The following is a 12,206-nucleotide window of genomic DNA, read 5'->3' as shown; positions in this document are numbered from 1 at the left end:
ATGGGCTTGGGCCAGCCCCAAGGCTCCCATCCCTTCGAGCCTATTCTTTCTGTCCACAGAGATGCCTCCCTGGTGGTGACCACATCAGGAGACCACAAAGCAAAAGTATTTTGTGTCCAGAGACCTGACCGCTAGTGGCTGCAGCCTCTGCTTTGGGTCTGGTGTTGAGGTGAAGGGAGACCCCTCACCAGCAGAGGCAGGAGGGTATGAAGGAAGAGGATGGGAGGGGCCTCGGACTACTTTCCAACCCCTTCACACTGACTTGCCCCTCTGTCCCTTTCTTCTCATAAGAGACCCACCCCTCACCCCTCAGGCCCCTCCTCCTCCCCCAGACCTGGGGGATCTCTCTTTCACTTTCATTTGTGGGTGTGAGTTATGGGGTGCCTATTTGTATGTGGGGAGTAGGTGTTTGAGATGCCTGTTCTTTCCCTTCCCAAGTCTCTGGGGGTGGAAAGGAGGAAGAGAGAGATTAGTTACAGATTTTAAAAATGTAAATAAAATATACTTCCCAGAGACTATGTCTGGATTTTGTGGTGGCTGGACCTGAGGAAGAACTGGTGAGGGGCATATCAGGGCGAGGCCCCCACATGTGCTGGACTTCCAGCACTCAGCCCTCCCTCCCTGCCGGTGGTGCAGCCTCACCTACAATTGCTGCTCTATCCAGAGTTGGAATCTCCCTTGATTCCCTTATTTTAGGTTCTTTCCACAGCTGTTCTACCTGCCTCTCCCCTTTTGCGATATGGAATGAGATACCAATAAACTCGGCCAGAGGAGCTTTATTCCACCAATAAAAAAGGGCAGGGTCTCTGATCCAGGGGTGTGCGGACAAGTGGAGACAGGCGTGGCTGAGATGGATGGATGCTTCTAGTAGGAGTAAGCGGAGGCCCTTCCCCTAGTTCAAGTCCAGGTCCGTGCTGCTTTGGCTGCTGGTGCGGTAGGCAGTGCCGGGGCCAGGACTGCTCCGGGAGGCTCTTCCCCGCAGCACCCGGCGCCATCTTCGGGCAGCTGCCCTCCAGGGAGCTGTGTAGCGCTGATCACTCAGCCCCATGGCCACAGGCACGGCCGCTGCACTGGCACTGCCCAGTGAAACAAGGGACAACAGAGTTCCAGGCCCCAGCGGTGGGCGCTGCTCATAGGCCAGCACTGAGAGGAGCAGGGTGGCCACGTAGGGTCCCCAGCACAGCCCAAAGAGCAGCGTGGCTCCAGCCTGTGCCCTTGCTTGCCTCCAGGTCAGGGCCCGGGCCAGGGCCGAGGGCACCCCGCGGCACACTGCCCGTTCCTGCCGGCGGATGTCCTGTAGCTGGCGATGGGCAGTGATCAACACACGGGCAGAGAGAAGGGCCGCAGCACCCACGGCAGGCAGCAGCAGCCCATAGACTTCGAGGTAGAGGTAGGGGGCTGGGAAGACAGCCTGGGAGCTGCAGTTGGCACCAGGGGCCCAGTGGTTCCACCCCAGAGCGGGCAGGCTGGTGAAGAGCAGGGGGCCAGCCCAGGTGAGGAGCAGGGCCAGCCGAGCGCTCCCAGGGGCCCGGAGAGGCCGCAGCACTGCCATGTAGCGCTCCCCGTGCACCAGCAGCAGGTTGGCGAGCAGGGAGAGGAAGGAGAAGTTGGGTGCTAAGTAGAGGAAGAGACAGGACCAGTAGCCTCGGCGGCTCTGGCTCCACAGGCCTGGCAGTGTGGGCAGTGCCAGCCCCGTAAGCAGCCCAGCGAGCAGCAGGCTCAGGAAGAAGCAGCCAGCAGGGAGGCTACGTAGGCGGCGGTCCCCGGCAATGCCCAAGGCCAGGAGCAGGTTGGCCACGACGATGAGGCTTGCCAGGACCAGGGAGAGCCCAAAGGCTCCCATGGGAACAGCACCGGGCACCTCCCTGGTGCTGTTGGGTGTCATCTTGGGTCTGGGGACAGGGAAAATCTGGAGCAACGGCCGACATGCCTGGACAGGAGATGGGGTGGCCAGAGTTAGGGCGGGGCTGCAGGTCACTGTCCTCTTGGGAATACTTATTAATCTAGAGGTTGCAGCCAAATGGACTAAGCTGTATATACATTTTTTTCAATTAATGGCCAATTAAAATTTCTATTTCTGGCTTCGCTTAAGAAATCAGTTGTGGCAATACCTATGTCCTGTGTGGTAGTGACCAGCTGGAGTGGGGACCTCCCCACAGGCCACTTCACCCATTTCTGTTACCCGCTTGGCCCCCTTGTGCAGCTGTGCTTATGCCTGTTTAAACTGAAAGAATGACCCATCCAGCCCCAAAGCATCTTGCTCACCCCCGCCTCTACTGGCAAGGCCTCTAAATTAGCCAAAAGGGAAGACGGGGTGTGGCTGGTGTAGTGGTCAGCCAAAGCTGACAGCCTCCTCTGGGCGAGGGCCAGGTGCTAGAAGTGGTGTTCAGGTAAAGGAGAGGGGTCCCTGTCTTCAGATGCTCGAAGCCTGGTGGGAAACCAGAGCATTAGGATTGGGGTGGGGGCAGGAGTGAGGCAGAGAGAGGGATCACTAAGCATCAGAATTAGTGGCGAGGTCAGGGCAATGGTGGCGGCAAGTGGGTTGCCCTGTCCCTTGCACCACCATCCCCATCTGCCCTGTGGCCGGTTGGTTACAGATGAGTGAGCAGCCTCTGGATAGGACTTCCAGCCCATAAACTTGACTCATCTGCACCACTAGCAACAGGTCCCTTCCTGGGAATTGGAGGAGAGAGAGGAGTTGCTGGGGGTAGAAGTGAGTGGGTGGCGGGGCGGGGGAGGTTGGAGGAGGATTGGCAGTGAATGTGGAGATGCCAGCAGCAAGGAGGACACCTCCCACACCCTGAGGCTGAAGCTGACCCCCAGGAAAGGGGAGAGGAGCTGCTGGACAGGGCTGGCCTCTCTGCAGCTCTGCTCTGTCCCTGTCCTTTCCTTCACTTGGCTCCTTGTTTTCAGCCCGCCAGCGCCCGGCCCCACTGCTACATCAGGAAACAGGGAGGGGTCCTGGACCCTGTGGGAACGCCTGCTTCTGTCCACGGGAGCAGCTGCTGTTGCTAGGATTAAAGTCAATAAGGAAAGGATTCCTACTGCCCCCTCCCGACAGCCACCCTGACTCAGGAGAAGCTGAGGCCCCCACGCTGGGCCTCCAAGCTGCTGCACCCCTTCCCCTCCCCTGTTTTCTCTTCCTCAATCTTCCCTTTGACCCCAACTCAGGACATCTTTTCTTTTCAGCAGCCCTCCGGTTTCTGTTCCCCTTTGTCCCTGCATGTCAACTTGATTAAACCCCACAAGACCTCAGGGTACCTTCCTCCAACCTAACCTCTGGATCCTGGGCTGGAGCTCCAGCCCTCCTGAGTCCCCTACCCCACCCCCACCAGAGCAGCAAGAAGGGAAGGGCCAGCCCCAGGAGCGACTTCCCAGTGGTGTGTGGGTAGTGTGACCCTGCTGGCTCTGGTGGCAATGGCTTCTTCAGGAGTGGGGCTGAGGTCTGGGGTGGGGAGGGGAGTAGCGACTCACATGGCAGTTGGAGACAGGTGCTCCTCAGCCTGGGCTGTCCTGTGTCAGGGAACTGCTGCAGCCGACCCTGCAGGGCCTCTGGAGATGTCTGATGTCCCGGCCGGGGAGAGCATGGTGCCTCCACTCTGGGATAGCAGGGCCCCAGGCTCGCGGCTGCCGCAGGCTCTGCTCCTGCCTGGGTTCTGGAAGGATGGAACTGTGGCCACGGGCTTAGCCTGGCCCCGCCTCTGAGGGTGGGACCTGGCACACCCCGGCTTTAGCAAGTGGGAGGCCTTCCTCCTCTCCTGCTGGACCCAAGCTTCCCCTTTCCAGCTACTGGCCATAGCTTCACTTAGGGGGCAGATCCTCTCTCAGGTCACTCAGTTTGGAGACCCCTCCCCTGATACTGCCTAGCTCAGCGGTTCTCAATCTGTGGGTCACGACCCCTTTGGCGGTCGAACGACCCTTTCACAGGGGTTGCCTAAGACCATCCTGCATATCAGATATTTACATTACGATTCATAACAGTAGCAACATTACAGTTATGAAGTAGAAATGAAAATAATTTTATGGTTGGGTCACAACATGAGGAACTGTATTTAAAGGGCCAGAAGGTTGAGAACCACTGGCCTAGCTGATCTGAGAAATGCATTCCCGTTAGTGAATGATTTCCTTCTACCCCTCCCCACTTTCTGCTCCAGCTAATACATTTACATTTTATGAGCTTTATACTGGAGTGGCCAGCCAGCTGACAGCATATTGAGCTCCATAGTCCTACCCGTCTGCCAAAGGGGAGTGTGTGTGTGTAATGGTGGCAGTAGCGGGTAGGGGTTGAGTATCTTCACTGCCCCCCATCTTATTGCCTGATGGACCTTTCAGATGATAAAGCCAGCCTTGCCTTCTAGAATCTGGAGTCATTCCGCATTTTCCTCAGCTACTTTGTGAGTCAAGTTGTGGGCTACAAGCTCAAATAGCTCTGGGGTGTGATATTGGGCAAGCTACCTCTGGGCTCCAATTTTCCCACCTGTAAAATGGGGAAGAAAGAAAGCTACTCTTAGGATTGTTGTGGAAAATGTTATGGGATAACATATGTAACTAATTAGATCCCAGTGCCTGACACTTAATGGGGGAAGCCATTCTCAGGGTTGTTGTGGAAAATGTTATGGGCCTGTACACGAAGCAACCAATGAATGTAGATATAAGTGGAACAACAAATCAATGTTTTTCTCTCTCTCTCCCCCTCCCTCGATGAATAAGAGGCACAAACCAGTGTTGGAATCAGAAAGCCTTGCTTTGGATCTCAGAATCCTGGCTGAGATCCTATTTTTTTAGCTGTATAAATTTGAGCAAGTAACTGAAGTTCTCTTGCCTTAGTTTCCTCATCTGCAAAATGGGGCTCACGTTGTACTCACCCATTGAGACTAAATGGAATATGTGATAAAAACTTAGATCAGTGCTTGGCATATAAACACTCAATGAAAGGTAGCAGTTAATAACATTATTAGGATTTCTGCCCTTCTCTGCATGTCCCTTCCCTCCAGCCAATCCTCCCCTCTAAGAAAGAACTCCCCTGAGAAAGGCAGATCGCCTATGAAAAGCAAGAGGCCAGTGGGGCTTTTGCTCCCCAGGGAAACTAAGTACAGTCATGTGTCACTTAACGACAGGGATACATTCTGAAAAATGGGTTGTTAGCCGATCTCGTCGTTATGGAAATATCATAGAATTTACTTACACAAACCTATATGGTATAGCCTACTACTCACCTAGGGTTAGTACAGCCTATAGCTCTGTAGGGAAGGAAAAATAATTTTCCCTCTACCCTCTGGACTCTTGGCTGAGACATCCCTTTAATAAGAGACAGATTAACAAGAGAAAACAATTTGATAACATGCGTACTTGGGAGGTAGGAGTCACCCAGGGAAACTGAGTAACTCACCAAAATGCTTGAAGCCATCACCTTAAATACCATCTTTAACTTAAGACAAAGGATGTTGGGCAGTGGTTCTCAACCTTGGCTGCACATTAGAATCACCTGGGAATCTTTTTAAAATCCTGATTTCTGGGCCCCATCCTCTGGAAATTCTGTTTCTTTGTTACTAATGTTGTGGCCCCACCCAATAACAAAGAAACAGAATTTCCGGAGGGATGAGGCCCAGAAATCAGGATTTTAAAAAGATTCCCAGGTGATTCTAATGTGCAGCCAAGGTTGAGAACCACTGATGTTGGGGGTGAGGGAAAGGGCAGTAAACAAGGGGTAAGGTTGTTATGCAAATTTCAGTCAAGGTCTTCTACACTGATAAGACTTTCTAGAGATAAGGTCCTTCCCCCTCTTCCTGGTACAGTGAGGAAGACACGCTTACAAATGGAGAGGTCCCTACAAGCACAAATATCTTTTACGAAGAGTAACTTCTACTTGGTTTTCAGAGCTTTCAAGTCAGAGGGTTTCTTAAAATTAACCAGCCTAAAATAATCCTTATGCTAAAGAGACATATTTGCGGGTGACAAATTCTGTTCCCTTACAGCTCCCAGGCTACAAACCAGAACAGCATGTCACTGTTCTGGATACTGTAGGCACTTGTAACACAATGGTATTTGTGTAATGCATTTTGCTACATCACTAAATGATAGGAATTTTACAACTGCATAATATATTTTTTTAATGTATTTTTATTGATTTCAGAGAGGAAGGAAGAGGGAGAGAGAGAGAGAAATATCCATGATGAGAGAGAATCATGAATCGGCTGCCTCCTGCAAGTCCCCCATTGGGGATTGAGCCCACAACCCGGGCATGTGCCCTTTACTGAAATCGAACCTGGGACCTTTCAGTTCGCAGGCTGACGCTCTATCCACTGAGCCAAATCATCTAGGCTGCATAATCTTTTTTAAAAAATATTTTTTAGCCCTCACGGGTTTGGCTCAGTGGATAGAGCCTTGGCCTGCGGACTGAAGGGTCCCTGGTTCGATTCCAGTCAAGGGCACACGCCTCAGTTTCGGGCTTTTGCATCTAAGAAGCATTCTACAAATGTGTGCACAATGAAGGAAACTGGTGGTGTTTTGGTTATATGTTATATTAGGCTTTTCAAGACTAAGCTAAATGCACCCAAAATATGTCCCAGATGGCAGTGCTCTACATGGGTGCCTTTTTTTCTGGCATTCTATGCCTTTCGGTCTGTTGTGCAGGAGGTAGCCGATCAGTGATTTGCTCTCATCATTGATGTTTCTATCTCTCCCTTTCTCTCTGAAATCAATAAAAAATATATATTTAAAAATATTTTTGATTTCAGAGAGGAAGGGAGAGATAGAAACATCAATGATGAGTGTCTGTCTTCTCTACATGTCATTGGCCCCCAATTGTGTGTGTTTGGGGGGGCAGTACTGAGGGGTTGCGCAGCAAGCTTTGGTTTATGGTTTGAATTCCTTGGTCAAGTAAATTAGTCAATGCCAGCGGCTGTGGGTTTGTCCTTGGGGACAATGTGGGCCCGACGAGATGGAGAGGACATTCTGGAGGGCTTTGCTGGAGAAATAAAAGCTACCTTTTCTGTCTTCTCTGGAGCCCTTCATTCTCATAACTTTGTTCCTGTTGGTGTAATTAAACTCGGAAAGGTAAGATGTTGCATCCACCTGCTTAGAGCAGACCCAGGTCCTGGCCCTTTTCAAATTCATCCCACATTTAACTTAAGGATTTGGAACATGCAGTGATAGGTTACATAGTTCAGTTTTATATCCTATTGGATTAATTTTTTTTTTTCATGTTTGAAAACAGTTATGATAGTCCTTTGGGGGAGAATCTAGTATTGGCAAAGTTAAATGTATTTTTAAAAAAATATATTTTACTGATTTTTTAGATCGGAAAGGAGCGAGGTAGAGAGAAACATCAATGATGAGAATCATTGATTGGCTGCCTCCTGCATGCCTCCCACTGGGGATCAAGCACGCAACCCAGGCATGTGCCCTTGGCTGGAATCGAACCCGGGACCCCTCAGTCCACAGGCCGACGCTCTATCCATTGAGCCAAACCAGCGAGGGCTAAATGTATTTTAAACGGAAAATTTTTAGAATGTTGAAAAGTAATTGAAAAAAGTGATGAGTAAATGTCTAGGCCAAGATATTTCAATAAACCTTTCAGAAGCCTTAGAAAAAAAAGAAAAAGAAACATCAATGATGAAAGAGAATCATTGATTGGCTGCCTCCTGCGTGCCCCACACAGGGGATCGAGCCCGCAACCTGGGCAAGTGAACGCTGCCAGTCAGGCTACATCTGCATAATCTTATGGGACCACTGTCCCATATGCAGTCCTTCAAAGACCAACATGTCTTTTTTAAGAAAAGTATGTTTTTATTGATTTCAGAGAGAGAGGGAGAGGGAGAGATACCCTGACTAGGGATTGAACACCAGCAACCCTTCAGTGCATGCGGTGCATGGGATGACACTCAACCAACTGAGCCACACCAGCCAGGGTCAAATGTCGTTTAAGTAGTGCATGACTGTATAGTGAGAGGAAGGGCAAGTTCAGGGTTAGAATGCCCAGAGGTGCCCCCATTTCTACATCATATCCAGTGTGGCTTTGGGGTGAGGGAGAGAAGCCAGTTACACGCCCTGAAATGGAAGGGAACAGGCTAAAACTGCAGCAAGAAAGCTGGAGGTGAGACATTAGGAAACACTTCCTCGCCCAAGAACACAGGTGGATGGACAAGGGGACTTTGGGGTTCTCTGGGGGAAACCAGGGTTGAAGGACTGGAGGCACAGCTGTCAGGGGTCCTAGAGAGGCAGGACTTATGTTGGGACAAAGTGGGTAGAGGAAAGCATCTAGCCTCAAACCCATCCTCAAGGAAGCCGGTGGGCGAGGGACACTGGGTTCCAACAGATGGTCCTCAGCCCCAAGCTATCTGTTGGACAGAAGTCAGAGGCTCTGGGAGAGTTCATCCTGGAGTCTGGACAGAAGTGGTTGTGGGGCCCCTCGGATATTGGACTGCCAGGAATAAACAGACCTCCTTCTGTTCCCAGCTCTGGCCTCCTCCCTGAGGGATCCAGGATGTCTGTGTTTCTTCTTACTGCTCTGTCTAAACACTGTGTGTGGGATGACGTGTGAAGCGGGGACAGCTTAGGCGGTGGGAATTGGAAAGCCTGGGTTCTATCCCCTGCTCCCTCAGCCATTTCTTCCTTACTGGATCATCCAGTTCCTCTCTGCTCCCCCACAATCCCTGGGACTGACTCATCTGCCATTTCTCCTTTACCCAAAGGAGTCCTAGTGCAGGCAGCTTGCAGATGCTCCATTGAGCTGACTCTGCAGGCTCTACCACCCAGCCCCACCCAGTTCTCCTTTCCTCAGGTGAAGTCTGCATCATGGTGCCCAATCCAGACTCTGGCAGGGAACGTTGGGCCTCCTTTGCCCATTCCATTCTCTTGGATATGATTTTTGCTGATCCTCCTTGAGTCGCTGTTCAACCCTTCACTAGCTCTTGGGAGTCTCTGAAAGGTTCGGGGCATAATCGTGTGACTGAAATGGCCAGGATCCTGGCTTCAGGAAGCCCTAAGTCAGCTATATGGCAGAACCCCTGGCCCTGTTAAGGTTAAACAGCCAGATTCTCCACCTCTCCCCAGGAGCCAAAGGAAATTGCACTGCTTTTATCAATTTCCAAAGGGAAAAGTATTGCTTGAACTCAAATAGCACCCCCTCCCTCCAGTAGACCCAGGCTTGGGTCTTAGGCCTCTACAGAGCTTTTGTGATGAGTGCCTATCATTCCAACTTTGAATGACACCAAAGGGGACTGAAATGGCAACTGCTAAGTACCACCTCTGATGTAGCAGCTAGCACTACTTTCTTTTCCTGATTTCAACTTCCTGTCCTTTCATCCCACCCCTCCACTTTCTATCAGTCTTATTGCCTTTTCTGCCAAGCTCCTAGATCTTAAATATATTTTTATTGATTTCAGAGGGGGAGAGGGAGAGATAGAAACATCAGTGATGAGAATCCTTGATCAGCTGCCTCCTGCACGCCCCACACTGGGGATTGAGCCCGCAATCTGGGAACGTGCCCTCACCCGGAATCTAACTGTGACCTCCTGATTTATATATAGGTCAACACTCAACCACTGAGCCACACTAGTTCTTAGCATACACAGGTCCCACTTTACCCAGGCACAGAGGGTCCCACCAACACCCTCCTCATCTCCCATTGCACCCAAGCAGAGAAAAATACCACCTCTCTTGGGAAGGACCTTGGCTTATGTTGGACTTTGCTTCCTTAGCAGTCCTGCCACTTCTGATCCCCTTGAGTGAATAAGAATGGAACTTAAGATTTATTAGATGGCATTATCAAGGATAATTATAGGCACTGTAATTGCCTATGTGATATCCAGTTATCTGCAAAAGCTGACCCTCATCATCTTGAGGCCTCCTTCATCCCACAGTCCACAGGAACTTGGCTGAAGTTAGTGGGTCTTTGTCCACAAAGGGAAGGTCTTTCTACACTAATACCAAGTGTGTCTTGACACAGGTGAAGAAAAAGGAGCAAGTCTGGAGAGTCTTCACCCGCATGGACTTTTATAGGATACTGCCTTGGGATCTACTGCTGTAAAAAATATGTAATGCCTTGTTTTTTCCCCTCTGTATTTTCTAAGCAATCTTGGCTTTATCATCTATAGATTGTATAGGTTTCAGATTCTCAGAAATCTGATCTCTACTATTGGCTAAGAGTACAAGTGAATTCCAACTTATTATGGAGCTGTGCTCTAAACCGAGCAGGAAAGCAAAAACTGCTCCTAGTCAAAATTACCCTTGAAAACTCCTACTAGCTATTAACGGGTGCTATTTGAGTTCAAGCAATACTTTTCCCTTTGGAAATTGATAAAAGCACTGCAGTTGGCTCCTGGGGAGATGTGGAGAATCTGGCTGGTTAACCCTAACAGGACCAGGGGTACAGAATACATACATACATGTCACCATCACCCAATATATCTAATTTAGCCAGGTTTTCCAGCTAACAGGAGTAGGTGACAAGGGGCTATATCCCAGGAAAATGCTGGGCAGATTTCATGTGGTGTACTCTTCCCACTGGAGGCCACAGGGTCAGCACAAGCCAGGGGATAGCACTCTCCAGGGGACATGTTTGTTGGGACCAGCACATAACTCCCTGACTGCATCCCGAGCTAAGGGCCCATTTAAATGAAGTCAAATGAAGTCTAGGTGACTAAATGACCTTGTGTGGCTTTCAAACTTTTTGACTATGACCTATAGTAAAGCATTTTACAATCCAGTCAAGATATGCATATATACCTTAAAACACATTTCAAAATTGGTACTTAACCTTAACAGATGTGATGCACTGATTGATCTAGTCTGTACTATTCTGTTTTTAAAAAATGCTGGTGACAAAGCTACACATGTGATAAAAATGCATAGAAATAACAAAAATGAGTGCATGTAAAACTGATACAATCTGAGTGATGCCAGGACTATAACCACATCAGTTCCCTGGCTATGATACTAGTTATACAAGATGTTACCAGGGGTGAAAGGTACACAGGATCTCTGTATTACTTCTTACAACTGTATGTGAGATATAATTATCTCAAGATAGTACAGGAAATGAAAATGCTGGTTGTGATTCAGTCAAGAAATTTCACGATTCATTAACGAGCCTCAACCCAGCTTGAGCATTAGATGGAGACAAATTGAAAGGGAAAGGAGCCTGGACGGCATGGCTCAGTGATTGAGCGTCGACCTATCAACCAGGAGGTCACGGTTTGATTCCAGGTCAGGGCACATGCCCCAGTTGCAGGCTTGATCCCCAGTGTAGGGCCTACAGGAGGCAACTGATCAATGATGATTCTCATCATTAATGTTTCTCTCTCTCTCTCTCCCCCCTTCTCCCTTCCTCTCTAAAATCAATAAAAATATATTTTCTAAAAACAGGGAAAGGAGATAGAAACCATAAGGATGGCCCTCAGACCACTTTAGGTGCTCCTAAAATCCTCCTGATAGTTTGTTGTTTCCCCCCACCCCCCCTCCTGATTGTTCTTTACCAAACAAACTTTCTGAACCAAGTTTATTTTAGGGATCAGTGTCCTACTAAGGGACAGCATACTTTGCTAGGCTCTGTACTATTTGCTAGGTAAGAATCTCCCAAAGTGAGTTTTTTGGAGTGCCAGTCTCTTGGGCTGTTTGTTATGTGAGAAAGAAAAATGTGGCCACTTCGTTTGCATCAGATCCACACCTAAATACCTACCTGCAGAATCACACACTTCCTGGAACACACTGGGGAAATGCTATACATTATTCATGATAAAAGAATAAGCGAGAACACACTTTAATGTGCCTATCACTGTCCTGGGAGTTTCTTGGCTATAGCCAGACAGACTTAGTAACAGAGCTTTAGAGCAAACTTATTCAAGTTTAGTCAGAAATACCAACCAAGAGCTCACTAGCTAGCCAGTCTCTCTAAGCAGCGGTTCTCAACCTGTGGGTCGCGAACAATGAAAATACATCCTGCATATCAGATATTTACATTACGATTCATAACAGTAGCAAAATTACAGTTATGAAGTAGCAACGAAAATAATTTTATGGTTGGGGGTCACCACAACATGAACTGGATTAAAGGGTCACGGCATTAGGAAGGTTGAGAACCACTCTAAAGGAAGGCTTGAGGGGCTCTGGAGCCTGAGGTTTTCCAGTTCAGGTCTGCAGATTCCTCGTCCTCCATCTCTCCTCTCTTTTGGACTCACAGTCTAGAAACCCAGCAAATTCTCATG

General features: G+C 49.2%; 2 protein-coding genes across 7 annotated transcripts in view; one reads left to right on the top strand and one right to left on the bottom strand.

The window, feature by feature from the left end:
• Nucleotides 1–515, top strand: part of AAMP (angio-associated, migratory cell protein) — a 5,132-nt gene extending 4,617 nt beyond the window's left edge. The window contains exon 11 of the mRNA XM_005883413.2: nt 60–515. Within this exon, the coding sequence (XP_005883475.1) occupies nt 60–135 (76 nt within the window). The 3' untranslated portion in view covers nt 136–515. The remainder of the gene's footprint in view (nt 1–59) is intronic.
• A 243-nt stretch (nt 516–758) lies between these two features.
• On the bottom strand, nt 759–5,445 carry GPBAR1 (G protein-coupled bile acid receptor 1). 6 transcript variants are annotated; one of them, XM_014531040.1, is made up of 3 exons: nt 4,456–5,445; nt 3,475–3,670; nt 759–1,614 (listed from the first exon to the last, which is right to left on the bottom strand). In XM_014531040.1, exons 1-3 carry the CDS (start codon nt 4,540–4,542, stop codon nt 893–895), a joined length of 1,005 nt encoding a protein of 334 aa, XP_014386526.1. In that variant the 5' UTR covers nt 4,543–5,445; the 3' UTR covers nt 759–892. The 6 variants fall into 6 exon arrangements, with proteins under 6 accessions (XP_014386526.1, XP_014386528.1, XP_005883476.1 ...); XM_014531042.1 differs by having other exon boundaries at nt 759–3,714; nt 4,456–4,474; XM_005883414.2 differs by lacking the exon at nt 4,456–5,445 and having other exon boundaries at nt 759–3,011; nt 3,475–3,929.
• Between the last annotated feature and the right edge of the window lie 6,761 nt (nt 5,446–12,206).

This window comes from Myotis brandtii, unplaced genomic scaffold (assembly GCF_000412655.1).
Source record: "Myotis brandtii unplaced genomic scaffold, ASM41265v1 scaffold79, whole genome shotgun sequence".
NCBI lineage: Eukaryota > Metazoa > Chordata > Mammalia > Chiroptera > Vespertilionidae > Myotis > Myotis brandtii.
The sequence above is the reverse complement of the archived record's forward strand: the minus strand, read 5'-3'. Positions and strand labels throughout refer to the sequence as shown.